The sequence below is a fragment of the Dermacentor andersoni genome, chromosome 11, assembly GCF_023375885.2.
Source record: "Dermacentor andersoni chromosome 11, qqDerAnde1_hic_scaffold, whole genome shotgun sequence".
Classification (NCBI taxonomy): domain Eukaryota; kingdom Metazoa; phylum Arthropoda; class Arachnida; order Ixodida; family Ixodidae; genus Dermacentor; species Dermacentor andersoni.
In genome coordinates, this window is record NC_092824.1 from 120203376 (window position 1) to 120221045 (window position 17670).

Here is a 17670-nt window from a genome sequence, read left to right on the forward strand (position 1 = left end):
AGAAAAGCTTAGATATTTCATTTGGAGATGTAGTGACCACATACAGAATTTTTGTGGGACTAGTCCTGAAGTCACCTGCAGCTAGGCGTATACGTATCCAAGTGGTGAACGGGATCTAGCACCTTCAAATCACTAGGCAAAGCAGAATTTTATAGTATAGCTCCATAGTTGAGGTGGGACTGTATAAGGCTTTTGTAGAGGGCTCAAAAGGCATCTATCACTTTCCCAAGATGTGTGGGGCAAGAGCTTCAGTAGCTTCGTCGTCTCCAGACACCACGCTCTCAGATGCCTAATGAGGAACAAAAGTTAGTTTGGAATATAAGATAATTCCTAAAGATTTGTTTGCGACTGACAGATAGCCGGTGTCCATTAATATAGATAGTGGGGTCAGGCAGTACACCTTTCTTTTTCGAGAACGCACATGTTTTTTTAAGGTTTAGATTAAATCTGTTCTCGTCAGCCCACTTAGAGAATTTTTTAGGCCAAGCTGTACATGTCGCTTAAAGACAGAAATATTACATGATTTAAACCTTATATGTACGTCATCCACATACACATAATAAAACATTGTGCGTGTAGTAAGAAACTAGTATGGCAACATGGAAGAAGCCAACGAAAACCACGAAGAAGTAGTGAATGCGTGCGCTCGAGATGAATGTGCATGGAAGCTTGCAGTTCTCAGAACTGAACAAGCTCGTAGCTCTCGGAACGGAACACAACTGAGCTGGTGCTGCCAAGCTAGCCAATACGTGCACGGGTTCAACCTGAGGCACAACATGAACCGAGCCTGCGCTACCCGACACAGAATCTCCTGGAGAAAGATGTCCTACGGCGTTTCCTCAGGGAGAGTACCCTGGTAACCGCCACGGTCGTTTGACAGCCGCTCCAGCTAACGGTGGCACTAGCTTGAGTCAAGCGGGACAACCTCTGTCTACGAATACGAAGCACCCCTCCTTTCTGTGTGTTCAGGGAAACAAAGGTGCAGGAGTTAGTGTGTGAACCCTCGAACTCAAAGCGAGTGCTTCAACAACTTTGGACAGGTTGGACAGCAATTTCCCCGGCCTAGGGATCTAGGGAGGACAGAGGAGGTTTTAAGCAGCTGTTTTGAGTTCCTCGATGTGCTTCACTTGAGTGATGCTAGACTGATGAGATGTAACATTCTCGACTGTTTATGTAGATATTGTAAATAAATGCAGTACTCCTTGTTCTCGACGAGATCAGGTTCCTCCCTTCAACAACGTCCTTAGCATAGATGAGTTGGATGCCAGCATGGGCCAGCTAGCCCTTTTTATATGCCCGACCTTAACTCTTACAGTATGTGTGTGTGCGTGTGAGCACACTTCCTTGCATCCCATGACTTCCAAGGGTGGCTAAGAGTAGGCAACATAAGGAAGGAAGGAGAACAGAAGTTGCACCCTCTCCCACTGTGTTCTGGGGACAGTGCAGGGGAGGGGAAGAAAAAAGAGGCAATAAACGCTCTCCACTTGAGGTGGGCACTCTCACACGTGAAAGCAAAGAGTACAGTCTGTTCATTACGAACTTCTGCTCTACTTTATTGTTTGGGCATGTAAGTGCGGCTTTCCCTTTAGCTGCTACTTACAGTGACTCATTACAGATTTTTGGTGATGAGGTCCTCTCATTACGCTGTCAGCATACAGGTATTACAAGTTTGTCTACTGACCAGGAGCGAGCATTAGCAATGCTGACGTCCTTAGTCGTTCACCGCTGCCGGCAGATCACTTCGATATGCAGAGGCCAGTGGATATTTTCATGCTTAAGGGCTGTACAGGCATGACCCAGTACTATCGCATCTATACACAGCCCTGATGCCCAGAGATGAGGTACCCCACCATGAAGAATGGTCTGCATTTAGCAAACATTGGTGACTACAGCATCCATGAGAGCTGCATTTTCCAGTCACCATTCCGACCTCACTACAATCTAACATCATCAGCTTCTGCATAAAACCCACCCAGGCAATGAAAAAATTAAGGCTACTGCATAAAGCGATGTCTGGTGGTATGGCCTTGATGATGACATAGCATCCAAGGTGAACACCTGCAAGTCATGCCAAGCAAATCAACACTTGGCAAAAAATTTGCAATCTACTCCGTTGCCATTCCCCAAGAAGTTGTGGTCATGACTATGTTTATTTTAGAGGCCCATTCAAAGGCCATTACATTTCTGTTTTGGTTGACACCTATTCAAAATGGATGGAGGTGCTTCCCGTTAATACCCCATCAACTGAAACAACCATTTAATGCTATCGGAAGATAATTTCCACTCATGGAATCCCAGACGTCATTGTTTTGGACAACAAGCCCACGTTTACAAGTGAGAAGTACGCTAAGTTCTTGTTGCGGGAACGCCATTAGCTGAATTCTGGATGCTGCTAACCAGCTGGCATCTAATGGCGCCATGGAATGCGTTGTTCAAACAATCAAGGGCAAGCTTAAAAAAGCAACACAAGGAGATTTTCAAACAAATATCAACAGAATTTATCTGGCACACAGGACAACACAGAACTCACTTACGGGGTCCACCTGGACGAAACTCTAATGGTTTGACAGCTGCAGACAGCGATGGATCACTTACATCCAAACATGCACAAAACAGTTGAATACAAGCCAACTGAAGCAAAAGCTGCTCTGTGATGCATCAGTGAGGAAAGGGCCATTGCCACAGCCAGGAGATCCTGTTTTCAACAAGGGCCTGCAGGGCTTTCAAAACTTTCAACCGGGGCTATGCTCATCATCCATTGAAATACAGCTTGATGAAGAGGCCCTCTGCAACAGGTATGGAGACCACAACCGTCGCACGGTAACCAGCACACCAGCCACCTGCACGGCCTCAGACATTGAGCTGCTCATGGCTGAAGCAACGCAGACAGCTAACGAGAGCAACGACGTTGAATACAACACCAAGCCTCACCTCCCTCCTCTCTGTTGTCTCCCCAACAGTCGGCCCCTCCGACGCAAAGCAACCTATGCTAGTGCCAGCTTACACCTTCGCCTGGGGACACCCCTGGCCAGCAATTTTTACCGGCTGCCAAGGGCAACAAATGCAAGCAATGTGAGGAAGGAAGGAGAATGGAACCTGTGCCGTCTCCTGCTGTGTTCTGGGGACTGCACCGGGAAAAGGTAGGAAAAGGAGGCAATAAATGCACCTCGCTTGAGGCGGGCAGTCTGACATGTGAAAGCAAGGAGTCGTCTATTCATCTCTGCTTGACTCTTCCATTTGGGCACGTAAGGGCACCTTTTCTTAGCGTTGCATTTTAGGGCAACTTCTACCACACTCACAATAAAAATTTCACAGGTAATCCACTAGGGAAAGGTCTGCTATCTGTTCAAAGGGCCCTTTTAATGCTAAACAAGCGAAAATTCCAATAGCTCTATGCTAAACTGGACACTGCCCCATTGTACTTAATATACATAACAACAGCACATGTGAAGGTCAAGGTGGTTTCGTATCAAATAATAAGGTAAGGGTACCCCATTCTCACTCTCAAAAAAGAAACAATCTTGCACTGTCACAGCTGTGTCAATAAGCACAGAAAAATAGCTCACCTTGCTGAGAATGATCTCTGGAGCCAAGTATTCAGGTGTGCCACACAAGGTCCAGGTTCGTCCCCGGACTCGCTTGGCAAAGCCAAAATCTGTAACCTGTAGACAGAGCATATAGACTAAGGTATGGCTCTAACCTAAAGCTTTGGTGCTATGATCCAGCCTGGCCTGTGCAGCAAACAATAGTAAGACTAGCCTTGAGTAAACAAAACCTTTGCATGCAGATCTAGTCTAATGCATTATAATGTCTAGAACTGAATCAACGATGATGTCATATGGATCACCAAAAGTATTTTTTCTCGTTTTTCCCTGATAATAAACCACAAATGAAGGCATTCCAGGGAAGTGTCCGATGTTCATACAAAACAGCAAGTTTCAGTAATAGCATTGCCAAGTGGTTCTGTGTACCCAAAACCCAAACTCCCCTTGTATTCCCTTGGGCAGAGCCGCTCAATGTTGTCTAGAGTGTGTGAACAGTCCATTTCGACAGAACGGAAGTACTGATCAAGTTTTGTTGCTCGTACGAAACAATATGCAGTGTACAGCACTGCACGGGCCCAGGCCAGGTTCGCCCATTAAGGGGCCAAAGTCGGGTCTTCGAGCACAGGCGAACGTTATGCATTGCATGGTCCAAGGCATTCTGTGCGAAATTGAAGTGACATGTGCAAAGAGCTGGCTGTCAGTATACTTTAGAAAAGAAAATAGAAAAACAGATGAAGTTCTATTTCCCCCTCCCCCCACAAAAACGAATACAGCTGCCAACTGATTTTCCGGACTCCAAAAATTCGGACATGCTTGATTATTCGGTCTGCTTTGCGGCACCGCCATTCTCCCCATAGACCATAATGTATAACAACTGCCAAAAGTTTGGACACCTTGCAACCTCTCATCCGATTTTTCGGACACTCCTTCAGCCAACTCGATCGAGAGCACCATGCACCGACTCTGACCGGTGCATGGTTCGACTTGCTGAACGCCATTTTTGTTTTGAACGGAGCCTCTTTGCTGCCCCACGAAGTGGCGCTACTGCAAATCCCCGCTCATCATCATCGTTTCTGCCTGGTTCAATAGAGTGGTTCTATAGCAGTTCCGGTTTCAGCTTAGTAAGCCATGTCAAGACAATCCAGCAGCCGATTTGTTTCTTCGCGCACAACGTTGTGAGTAGGCCACGTTTTTCATTTGTGCGACGTTTGTCGGCATGGTGATGTTTGCTTTGTGCGCTGTGTCGAGGTTTCGGTGATCCAACGCGGCATACGGAAACATCGCGTCAAGTGTCTAATGGCGCCGACAGTGCGCGCACAGACTGCGCTGGGGAATGCCGGCAAGCGGGTGCCGGGAGGCCTAGGATTTGACACCTTCCGATGTGCTCCCTACCGACGCGGAAAATGTTCTGCTGAGACCTGCACAGTGGTTGCATTGGGATTCCGGACACTGTCTCGTTTGACAGTTTCACAGGTGCTGATCCTGCTGTACTGACATGCGCAGAACTCGACGACGGCGAGATCATTCGTCAGGTTTCTGCTGCACCGTCGGACGATGACAGAGTCGGAAGATGACATACCATGTGCTACGCTGCCATCACATGCGGAGCGTGTACAAGCAGTGACTGTGCTTTCAGCCGCCTATAGTGACCTTATGGCCCTCTCAGAGATTCAGGCTTATCTGAATGCGCGTAAACGGAACAGCGTGCAACGGTGCATTTACGATTTCTTCAAGCCTACTGCCGAGCCCGAATAAGTGCGTGGAAATAAAGGATTTCATTTTTTTTTTCCTTAATCTGCTTTTTCATACACCTGTTTATTCAGACATTTTCGCAGTCCCCGTGAGGTCCGAATAAACGGTCGGCAACTGTACTGCTTCCTCATAAGGAAAATTAAATTATGCAAAAGACCGCTATTCAAACAATTTCCTTCTTATCGCTTTTGGGATGGCACTATTACCACTCTTGATACTATTATTTTAGTGTTAATGGAAAGGGTGTCTCTTTCTACTTGTGTGTTTATTTTACGCTATATGCTCGAGAATTTGCCTGTCAATATATATACTGGCTGTTTCAGCGAGCATGCTCAAAAGCTTTTAAAAATTGCCTGTGGCAGGAGGAGGGGGAGGAAAGAAAGGGGGAATGTCTTATTTGATATTTCATGGGCCTTTTTTTCACCGATAAAAATCCCCACACAGCCTGTACATTGCCACAAAAACTTGGATCGGTCGTTTCTGAACCACTTCTACAACGTCACGATACACACTTGGCCATAAAGTGAATATTAAACATTTTGAGTAATTTATCTCGATTAATTATTTATTAAGCAGAATATTAAAAAATATTGCGGTGCGCCACATCACAGCAAACCATACGTTGTTGGTATCACTTAGCTGCGGCTAAACACTTCTTTTAAATCTTTGGTTCAAGTTGCATGAACCAAGCTGTTAACCTTAAGCTGCAACGAATTATTAATCAAGGGCCTCTTTTAAAAATCTATGTAATCATTATTGTTTCCAACATAAAGTGTAAACAACAGCATTAAAGATAATACCCTGTGATCGCTTCTATCCGCTTTTTCATGTTAGTTGAATAGGTTATTTAAAAAAAAAATTTTCCAATGTTCTATTGCCACCATACTTTCAATTCTAATGCCGTTTCATGTGCCATATAAGCAGCATGTTGTATATATTCTGGGGTGTTACGTGCCAAAACCACGATACGATTACAAGGCACGCTGTAGTGCAGACCAGAGTAATTTTGACCACCTGGAGTTCTCTAACACACACTTAAATCTAAGTGCACAGATGTTTTTGGCCCCATCCAAATGCAGCCACTGTGGCCGGGAATTGAACCTGCGTTCTAGAGAGCTTATCAGCGCAACAATTTAACCTCTAGGCTGCTGCCACGGGTAACACAATGCTTCAATGCACGTACACACCGGATTTCCTCCAGCGTGCCCAGACTGGGCCTGGTCATGCACACGTGGGTCCTGCCTAAGCTTAGTAATGAACGCCCGAGACCGGGCAGGGCCTGGGCTTCGTAACATGGCCTTGGGCTTCGTAACGCGAGCTTGGGCTTGGCATCACGGGCCCGGGCCACAAAATCAGGCCCGTGCAGTGCTCTAATGCAGTGTCGCACATCTGCGCGGCTGAGAAAGCACCTGCACGCACCATCTCAACCAGAGGCCGCCAGGTGTCATCGACATACATCACAGCTTAATGCTCAAGTGCTCTGCAAAGCAGTGAGCAGGTCTGTAGTCTTTTGATTTTTTTTTTATGGATGGCCAATAGCGTTCCCTAACTTCCGCTCCTCAATACAACATGTTCTATACGGCAGATTCCTTTAGCAAATATCTTCCCTACACTACAGTACATAACAAAGTGATCAATGTTATCAATCACACTTGCTGGTTTTCAATACTGGAGACCTGAGGCAGAGTATGCCAGATTATTACTGAAACTATGCAGTCTTGCATTTCAAAAAGCAGCAAAATGCTGCGCTTTTGTGCACCCCTGCGCCCTTGATATTACATATTCAAATTAGATTAGGCACATGAGACTGTGTCATTTGGTTAGAATGACAGTAAAATTATGGCACTGTCTGTGTTTGTTACACAGCTATTACAAACACATAAAGACATGAGCCACAAGCTGAAGGATCTAATGGAATATGCAACAAATATTAAAATTCACTCATACCAGATGTTTCTGCAATAACTGCCAGCTTATTTCAATTTACATTTAAATAGGAGATGAGGCATCATCTTCTGTCTTTGTCCTGTGCTGCACTGTCCAAAATGCAAGATTCAGAAGGCAAATTTATTTTTATTGACCAAGCATTATGACAGTTGTGGACATCAAATTTGCGTAATAATAGCCCAGATAATTATTCGTTAACCAATTTCACCAATGAACATTTATTTAGTGACTTTAGCAGGCATGTCATAATTGCAAAATTTTAAGTCAGCCAGCACTCGTAAGCATAACCTGTTGATGCCTATTGCTGCTATAGAGATCCACCAGTAAAAATTAAAACTGGCTCCAATCCTCTACATTAAACAATCTGAGACAGTTGTCTCAGAAACACACAGTACAGTCATTACACAAGGCAGGCTTGCACTCTTTCATTTAGCTGCTATCACAAGCAGTGTGGCATTTCATCTGAATTAAGAGGAGGCTGTGCACATGTGTGAATGCTGCAATGATGAACTTTCACAGCACTGCTTGTCAAAAGCATGGTCTTGTATCTCCCGTTTTTAGCGACCAAGTGAGTGGTAGACAGCCCCCAGTAGCTATTCAACAATCCTTAGGCATAGTCTGGCTCCCTGCAATGTGCCTTGACATTTATGTCCACTTCAGCACAGCTCAGAAGTGTCTCGATCCACCTGTCTTATCCAATGACAGATGTCACTCCATGGTGATGCTAAAGAAACAATTTTAAAGCACAAAAGCAAGTAGTTGAGCAACACAGCTGGTTTGTGATAAACATGGTGCATGTCAGGGACACAAGTGGTGTGCCCGGTGTGTCTTGTCCCACTCTTTGGCCTGTTCACAATGTTGATGAAGTGCTGTTGCAACCACTCAATTTCAGAGACCCTATTGCTAAATTAAATATTACAGCAAAGGCAGTGCCGCTGGCTCAAGTTCAAAGAAACATACCAATCTTGTACACTGCAAGCAGAGCAGGTGAGGATCACATGGAATATCTTTGGTGGTCTACTCACAACCTTCTCACCACAATATTAAAACAAACAACAAAGTGAAGCTGACCTTGATGTATCCTGTGTGGTCAATCAGCAGGTTCTCAGGCTTCAAGTCCCGGTAGATGAGGTCTAAGGAGTGCAGGTACTGGAACGCCAGCACAATCTGGGCGCCGTAAAACCGCGCATGTGGTTCCCTAGTTGTCACCACAGGCAGTCAGCATGTCAACACCGGGCGTTGGAAGAAAGAAAGGGACACAGGCAGAAAACCATGAAAAATTCCCTATACATGTGTCTTCAACCTTGCCAAGAGTTTGGTGAACACTTGTCTGGTCACGTTACACATTAAAAAGGGCACAGTTATGCCTGAAAGCCAAAGCTTAAACTGCAATAGCAAATTAGTGGACAGCTATGTGAAGTAAGGAGAGTAGTTTTAGTGGCCATATAAATTTGCAAACATAGGCATACACACTAAATTAAAAAGCACGGTGTCAGGAGTGCACAAGCAAACATGAACACGTCTCACTCGGTGACCACGGAAACTTGCTATCAAAACGTTGCAATAAGGAAACACGGCAGCAGCATCGTGTGAATTGACCATCGTGCTGCCACTCACCTCAATGCAAGAACACAGCACAGCGCACATTCTGTACCCGCCGCAGATGGCTTTCAAGATACAGCGGCCCAGCCAGGTGCATGCGGACGCCCGGGCCACCCGGAGTAGAATAAGCCCCCCCCCCCCCCACCTCCCTACCCTCCCCCCAAAGCTTTGAGCGCAACAGATGGCAGTGCGCTTCTTCCCCGCTTTTGTCCTTTGCATGCGCAAGATTGAGCTGCAATCGCCAGCTCACCATCACATGCTTTCACTCGCACATACGTAGAGCATGGCGCATGGCAACGATTTTATCGTCCTTGGACTTTATGCAAAACCTCATGGCGACGCCAATGGCAGAAATGCGCCTCGAGTGTCTATATTTGCTATCGCAATAAAACACAAACACTCGTGGTCACTAAGCAAATAAAAAATTTTGAGTTCTGTGTAAGTTTGTTGTTTCTGATTTAACTAAGACTGGGTTGTCTGGTTTGAAAGACAGGATTAATACTGAACTTGGGATTTCTCCCGACGCTATGACAGCATAACACCAGCAGGGGCACTAGTGAATATGAGTACTTAAAAACTTTATAGGCTGGCCATGTTTAGATGGGGATCCAATTATTAAGGAACACAACAAATGTAGCACACCAAAATTACACATAACCAACTGAATGTAAACTGCATTTTCAACTTTATGCTTAGGAGCGAAACAAGCTCGGACCTTGAGAAAAAGCATGATCACTTAACATGATAGCATCAGGGAACATGTGCATCACTGCCCCACTCACTATCAAGGATTTGTTATCATTCCTATACTCATCATGCTTGCAACAAACACACTTCCTATTATCTTGCCTTGAATGAAAAATTTGAGAGATCAAACATCTCTGCTTTTAAAGTCACACTGCTATTGAGGCTTACAACTTGAGTTTACTACTTCGTCTCACCTTGTGCAATCTTACTCATGCACAAAAAAGCAAATGGCCCAATATAGTTTTAAAAGCTTCGCATTCCAGTTGCCAAAGTGCAGCATAGGGTGAACGCAAAACCAGAAGTTGCTCAACTACACATCAAAATTTGATCCTTCATAGCGACAGGATCTGAACCAGCTAACCGAACCGCTTTGCACATATGAAGTTTTGGGAACACAAAATCTGCTGAATGCAGGGTGGCGTCACATTGCAGATGTGCGGTGCAGACACCAGATTAAACTCGCACTGCCAAGCGTTTATTCAAGCACAACCTCGTCTTTCCGTTTTTCTTTCCCTTCCCTCCAGCACAGAATCTGTAAACCATTTGCACTTCTCTCTCTCTCTCTCTCTCTCTCTCTCTCTCTCTCTCTCTCTCTCTCTCTCTCTCTCTCTCACACACACACACACACACACACACACACACACACACACACACACACACACACACACACACACACACACACACACACACACACACACACACACACACACACACACACACACACACACACACACACACACACACACACACACACACACACACATTTTACTGTCACTCAAAGACACTTGCAATAAAAGGAACACTCCACAAGCCCACTTGATTACTTTCTTGAAAGTGAAATGAACAAGGCCTTCTAACTAAGAAATGCGTCATTCTTGTTTGTCCCAACATTACAAACGAAACACAATACCTTATGACCACTATTTAAGGCAAGCCATATCTTGCATCTAAAAAGTGCCTTACGAGGGTGTCTCACAACCTCAGCCAAGCCTTTTAAGGGAAGGGTATTTGGTACATAGATGAAACAAACAGCAGAGTGTTCACAGTAATTGTGATACCCTGAAATACATTTCGTGGAGCACTTCACTAGCTAATTAATTAGAATCAATTAAGCAAGTTCCTAAGACATAAATAATTAAATTCTGGAGTTTTACAAGCTAAAACGACAATACGATTATGAGAAAAGACGGGGAATCCGGGAGATGGCAATTCAAGGCGATGAGCAAAACGTGAACAAGGTGAATGCAGGAGCCAACGTTTCGACAAGTGGACTTGTCTTCTTCAAGGCGACATATGCTTTCCTCGCCACAGTATATATAGGTGGGTTTATTCTAAAGGGGAGGGGGTGTGAGGCGGGAGGGCGCGGAAACGAGGGAAAGTGTGTTAGCGTGTCGAATTAGTAAAGGAACGCTGTGTACAAGGTCAAAGCCAGGACCCCCCCTCCCCTCACCCTAGTCTGTCAGCCCACGCGCGTTAGCCGGCGTGTCAAGGGCGTCTGACACGCCAGCTGACAAAAAAAAAGAAAAAAAAAAGAAAGAAAGAAAAAGAAAAAGAAGGGAAGAAAAAGGAAAAGGGGGGGGGGATACGCCAAGAAATCAAACTAAGTGTTGTTGCCTATAGCTTGAGGTTTAGCATAGCGAATAGATTCTAAAGCTCCCTTTGAAACGTTTATGCCTATTGGTTGCAATGTCTTGAACTTATGGATAAGGTATGATTCTCTGTATTTTCTTTCTCGTTCAGAACGGAAATTTGACTGTAAGATGTAGAGTTTAAGTTCATCAAAGTTATGACCTGGTTGGTTGAAATGCTCGGCGACGGCTTTGGGAAGCTTTTTAGCTGTGTCCGCGCGATGTCCGTTTAATCTGACGTTCATTGATTGTCCTGTTTCACCGATATATTGTTTCTTACAGAAGGAACATTCAAGCAATTCAATTTTCCTTTTTCTTCCCTTCTTTTTCTTTTTCTTTCTTTCTTTCTTCTTTTTTTTTTCTTTTTTTTTTTTGTCAGCTGGCGTGTCAGACGCCCTTGACACGCCGGCTAACGCGCGTGGGCTGACAGACTAGGGTGAGGGGAGGGGGGGTCCTGGCTTTGACCTTGTACACAGCGTTCCTTTACTAATTCGACACGCTAACACACTTTCCCTCGTTTCCGCGCCCTCCCGCCTCACACCCCCTCCCCTTTAGAATAAACCCACCTATATATACTGTGGCGAGGAAAGCATATGTCGCCTTGAAGAAGACAAGTCCACTTGTCGAAACGTTGGCTCCTGCATTCACCTTGTTCACGTTTTGCTCAATACGATTATGAGGCACACTGTAGTGAGGGGCTCCGGATTAATTTTGACCCCCTGGGTTTCTTTAACAGGTACCAAAAGCATGGTACAAAGGCGTTCTCGCATTTTGCCTCAATCAAAGCGTGGCTGTCATGGCATGGCTGGGAATTGATCCCACGCCCTCTGGCTTAGCAACTGAACCACCACGGCCAGGTGCACTTCAAAAGTTGTAGAGCAAGCTCAGAAATATTTCATATGAACACAGAAGTTTTTACAAAGTTCACTTTAACATGGCTATAGCCATTTTTCCAGATTCTCAATACGTGCAAAATGTGAGAAAAATAAAGTGACATCACTCTGAGATTGCCAGCTGTGGACTTTTAGCACTCCCGTAGATGCCAAAAAGAGTGTCAGTAACCATTTCTAACATTCAGCTTAAGCCACTGTCACAAGAGCAGCACTGCCGTCAAGACGAAAAAGCACAATGACTGCAACTAATAAACTCATATGGTAAGCATTTGGATGTGCAGTTAGACTGTTATAAAGAATTGGATCATAACAAACTAGTGACTAAGGCAATATAAGTTCCCCTTGCAATTCCAACAAAAGCCCAAGCATTAATATTTTAATTTTAACAAAGTGAAAACTTTCAATAAATAAATGTAACAAACCTTTTTAAGCTCATAAATGAGATTCGTTGTATTTACTTGTGTAAGGCCCGCGCTTTCTTTTCTGAATTTTTCCGAGTGCGGGCTTACACAAAGGAGGCTTATCGGGTAGTACAAAAAGCGAATCGGCAAATCAGTTCGGTAGCCCGCAAGGTGGAGGAAAGTACATGAAAAGGAAAAATTGGCATCCACCCGAATTGAAGCACAAAGCTACAAAGGGAACCCATATAGAGTCAGTGTCCCAGTACCTCGAGTTGTCGATTAATTCACCCTCGCTCTGCGATTGTCTAACCTCCTGGTTAGCTCACATGGTAGAGCGACCGCCCCGGAAAGGTGTTGGTCCTGTGCTCGAGCCCTGGACCACGACGATTTTTCTTTAACTGCAAGGCTTTGTTTCCGAGAAAGCTGTGTGGGCTTCCTTTGTAGCTACAATTCAAGTGGATGCCAATTTTTTCCTTTCGAAAAAGGAAACTGTGACAGTAAACTCATTTTCGGCATTTTTTTTATAGCGCCAGCCCAGCAGAGAAGTAGTTTACAGGCTTTTGCTCGGCGTTGTGCTCCATTCAAATAAGGTTTACTTGAAATTTCTTGATGGTAGAGACCATGGTAGTGTTTAGCACTTATCCATGCAGGTTTGTTATGAAGTGCCAATACCTCGCGTCCTTAATTCTTGTCACTGTCAGTTTAGGCTGTGCTGCACAGACTCAATTTGAAGCTTGACTTTATGGCCACACAGGGCCTTATGCCATTCTGTGCAGTAAGGGGACACACAAACTTATAGGTAGACGTTCCTGGTAGTTGCCGGTTGATTGGCTGCAGACCCAAACGTCACTTTACACGGATGTGATGGTCAGCTCAGCTTGTGCACGCAATCTCAGGCCCCAATCACCGATGTAGCCTGCTGGTACAAACATTCAAAGGGCGAGCTTCCCAAAAGACCTCGCCACTCGTTGCACGTGGCAGCTAGGCCCAACCAGCACTGCCGCACCGAGCTTCTTGAAGATCAAAGTTGCAGTTTGGTGCACAGTTCAAGTCATAGTGCGGGGTACAGTTATACAGTGATGATATTGTCATCATCAGCAGGACAACTAGTGCCATCTAATAGCAGCTTGCAGAAATGAACCAGCGCGTGAGTATGCATGTTGTTACAATCGGCCTGCAGGGGTACTGCTCTGCAAAGCTATCTCAGCCCGCTGCAGTTGTTTCGATCCAGCGACGACGACAGCGCTCACCGACCATGTACTTCCTTCGGAGAACTGGAGACCACGGCAGCGTTAATCCACCATGCGCCTCCTTCGGAGAGTCAGCGACGGCAGCAGGGCAGGCCACGTTTGGCGGACTGTGTATTGTTGGTTGATTTGCCGTGGCCTTCATGGTCTATTTGCAGCAAGAGACCTTCTCTATCAAAGGGTGTTTTGCGGTGCGTTTCCTCGGGCCCTAGGATTCGTCACAGTCTGCTGACACTCGTGGCAGCTAGCGGAGAAGTCAGCTCTGGAATTAAGAGGCGCCGGCTGGGATCAAGCGTGACAATCTGGCTACGAGGACCCGGTCAACCCGGTGGGTTCTGGGAATCCAAAGTGCGTGTGAGTGTGTGAGCCCTCGACCTCAAAGGCGGGTCGACTACACACCAACGACTGTTGACAATCCGATTGGACAGCAGTTTTCCCTCCCCTAGGAATCTAGGGAGGACAGAGGCTTTTTAAACAGCAGTTTATCGGCTACTGGGGTGTGCTTGGAGCTTTGTGCTCGTGTGCTGTGCGCTTCGTGGTGGGAGCTTCGTGCTCTTTTTTGCAGTCATGTTAGGCTGTTGAAATGTATCCCGTTTCAATGTAAATACTGTAAATAAATCCTGTGCTCCTAGTTCTTGATGAGAGAAGTTCCTCCCTACAACCACGTCCCAAGCGTGAGTGAGTTGGGCGACAGCATGGGCCAGCTACCTCATAGTTCATGCCCTACTACAAACCTTACAACTGGATGCCAGCGGTGAGATCGTCCTACAACTCTAACAATGTGGGCTTATGCGAGGGCAGGCCTTACACTAGTAAATACGGTAATCATTATTTCATGCCAATTAGCCCAAAAGTGGTGGCACACAATACTGCTAGTTACTCGGCTGACTCAGCATTTCACAACTCCCATGAACTGTCAGCTACCAGAAAACACACCCGGCTGACCATGCTGCCGATTCGGCCACCACAACCACCTTCCAACGCTGCTGTCTTTTTACCACACTCTCGTGCACTCTGTACACACAGCATGCTGTGCTTTAGTTGAATGTTGAAGGTTCTGTGCTATTGTGCTTGTCATTAAGCCACAATGAAATGCGAAGAGCAGATCACATGGCATTCGGTATACGGAGGAAAGACACTTCAATGATTGCTGCGTCGTCTAACTTGTAGTGTAGTTCTGTAGTGATTCACAATAGACTGCTGCACATCTGCAGACAAGGGCAGAGCTGCCAACCTTCAGATTTGGATATTACTGTAGTGGAAGCCAAAAAATGCAAAAGCTTGGTAAAAGGGTATTTTATTAATTACGATATTCACTTCTTATGAAAAATTTGCAGAGTTTGTTCTGTGGGGACACTGTTAACAGGCAATCTGTTGTTTCATAGTTGCAGCAAGAATGACCTAGGCCATAGACAAAAAGATGTTTATGAAATTTATTCATAAAATATTGTCGTAACAGTCGCCAAAACTTCATTTTTCATTATACTACATTGATTATATGAGTAGGTGGCGATTCTGCGTGTAGGTATAAATAATAAAGCCAGTCCAGAAAATGAGGCTCTGAGAAGTCTGTTAGCAACTGTATTTGATTTTCTTGAAGATAGTTTTTCCCTGTACTGGATTCCAGAAAAAATTTTGAAATTGCTGCCGTCGACAAGACAATTCTAAACAAGCTCTAAAACTTACGCACTTTATAATAGAATCTTAAACATTGGCAGATATGCACCATAATTATAGTGATCCATTTTGTTGTTTATATTAACCACCTTTTATAAATGGCTCAGATGAAACTGTGCCACCGTTACAGGCCACCTGGCGCAACAAGTGATAAGAATGAAAAAGTCTTTACAAAATATGACCACTGCTCTCGTGTCCTCAGTGAATGTTCTGCTAGGTCCTCGATGCCAGCGCGAAAAATGCCTTTTCGTTGTCATTTCGGAGCGTCTAGTGTACAGTCAGAAATGTTACATGAAATCTGTTGTATATGCTTGCGAAATGCTATAAGGCCTGCTGCGATACCACATCTGACAGCATGACAACAGTGAAAATAGATGAGCATTGACAGCTGCTTTAGAGAAAGAAATCGTTTCACTGATGAAGATGGGACAGAAAGCAATCTTTTACGGCCCTTCAGTGGAGCACTGTGTGCTTCTGCATCAGCTTTAATTTACCCGGTAATAACAGCATGATAAAAAAAAAGTGCCAAGGATAACAAGGCTGCCTTGACACGAAAGGTAAGCCTGTCTATCAAAATGTCAGTTTTTTTTCCCAAGCACTCTAAGTTTTATTCCTTCATGATAAACTAGGTTTAATTTAGGCTATCTAAAGTACAGAAGCTTAGTTTAATGCAGGCTACCTACCACAAACTGAAATGGTCAGGTGGCACCAAAATTGCAGAAGAAAAAAGAGAAAAACAAAAACCACAAATGACATCAACAACAAATCAGAGAAGAACAAAAGGTTTGAAGAAGAAAGAAGGCTGCCAATCTTTAGGGCTTTCAAACGTGCAGGGGAGAGGAGGGGGTGGATGCAGGATGTATCATGGAATACTTACGAGAATCTCCCACTTTTCCTTAGATGTGAGAACATCTCGCCTCCAAGCACATATTCCAGTACCATGTACAAGTTTGAGTTGTCCTGCACATGGGAAGAATGACACCCTGATTACAACCTTCTGATGAGTGCTTCAAAACCTCAAGCTTCATACGAGTTCAATGCTCTTCGTTTCACTTAAGAGCTAGCATATATTTGGCATATATAAGGGTCGATCAAATAAGAATGTGCAAATTAAAAATAAAAGTTATTGAGCAAATGAGAAGTACTTTACTACACAATTCCTGTATGCTCAAAACAAGTTTCCCAATGTTTGCAAAGTTCCTGAATTATCGTGGGGGAAGTTCTTCCGTTTGGCTGCGCAGCCAGTCATGCACACTCGGTGCAAGCTAGTCTGTGAATTGCCATGCTAACAATTTTAACGCGATAACATTAAGGAGCCCGTGTCGCAGAAAATCTGGCATCCAGCATCAGACACCGCATTGGCGAAAAGATTTTCAAACCACGTATACTCAGGCCTTCCATATGATGCCAGGAATTGACTGAACTAATTGAATTTCTCAAGCTAAAATATGTAGAAAAATCTTAAAGGGACCCTGAAACGATTTTGACGATTTTCTACAAACGTACTGAGTCTTTAGAGTAGGTCCTTCTCATCATTAATTGACACATCTAAGTGCCCCACGTAAAGCGTGTAATTTATCATAAGGTTTTAAAAATGCACATCGCTGCCGATCGCAGCGCACTGCTCGGCGGAATTTTAAGCCGCCCCTACCTATATGACCGAAATCACCCATACGACGTCATTGGGGCGAGCTATCCGATTGGCTGACCAGGGTGCGTGATCGATAATTTTTCCAACTTTATGGTAAACAAATGATCTTCGTAATAGTTGGAATGTTAGTTAATTTGTTTTTTATGAAAAGAAAGTAACATAAAGTGAATGCACAAGAACAATATTTCAGTACACTTAAGCACTTCCGGCACACAGCAAGTGTCGTCTGCTTGTGTTACAACGTACTCCATTTTGACGAGAGCTCCGCGGTCAGAGTCGGTCTTAGTCTTGTCGCGAGCGCTATGATTCGACTTTGTTGCCTTGTGGACTGCAAACGTAGCGACTGGCAATATGTCAAGCTGTGACATCGTGTCCCTCTGCAAGGCAGCGTACAAGCGAACTGGCTGCTGCGTATCGGACTGCCGCTATCCGATCGGCGCCAGGATTTGCGCGTTTGTGGCCGTCACTTTGCACCGGAAGATTACTAACGCAATAGCGTTTCGCGAGTCCGGTATTAGGGCAAACGCAAGCGCAAGGGGACAGAGTCTGGCCGCTTGACTGTGCCGTAACGGGATGAGCC

At 44.9% G+C, this 17670-nt stretch overlaps 1 protein-coding gene across 6 annotated transcripts in view; it reads right to left on the bottom strand.

Moving 5' to 3' along the window:
* Positions 1–17670, bottom strand: part of Pka-C1 (Protein kinase, cAMP-dependent, catalytic subunit 1) — a 443650-nt gene that overhangs the window by 23711 nt on the left and 402269 nt on the right. For all 6 annotated transcript variants that reach the window (XM_050186148.3, XM_055075499.2, XM_050186154.3 and 3 more), the window contains 3 exons: positions 16317–16399; positions 8316–8442; positions 3567–3662 (listed from right to left, as the gene is read on the bottom strand). In XM_050186148.3, the coding sequence (XP_050042105.1) occupies positions 3567–3662; positions 8316–8442; positions 16317–16399 (306 nt within the window). The remainder of the gene's footprint in view (positions 1–3566; positions 3663–8315; positions 8443–16316; positions 16400–17670) is intronic.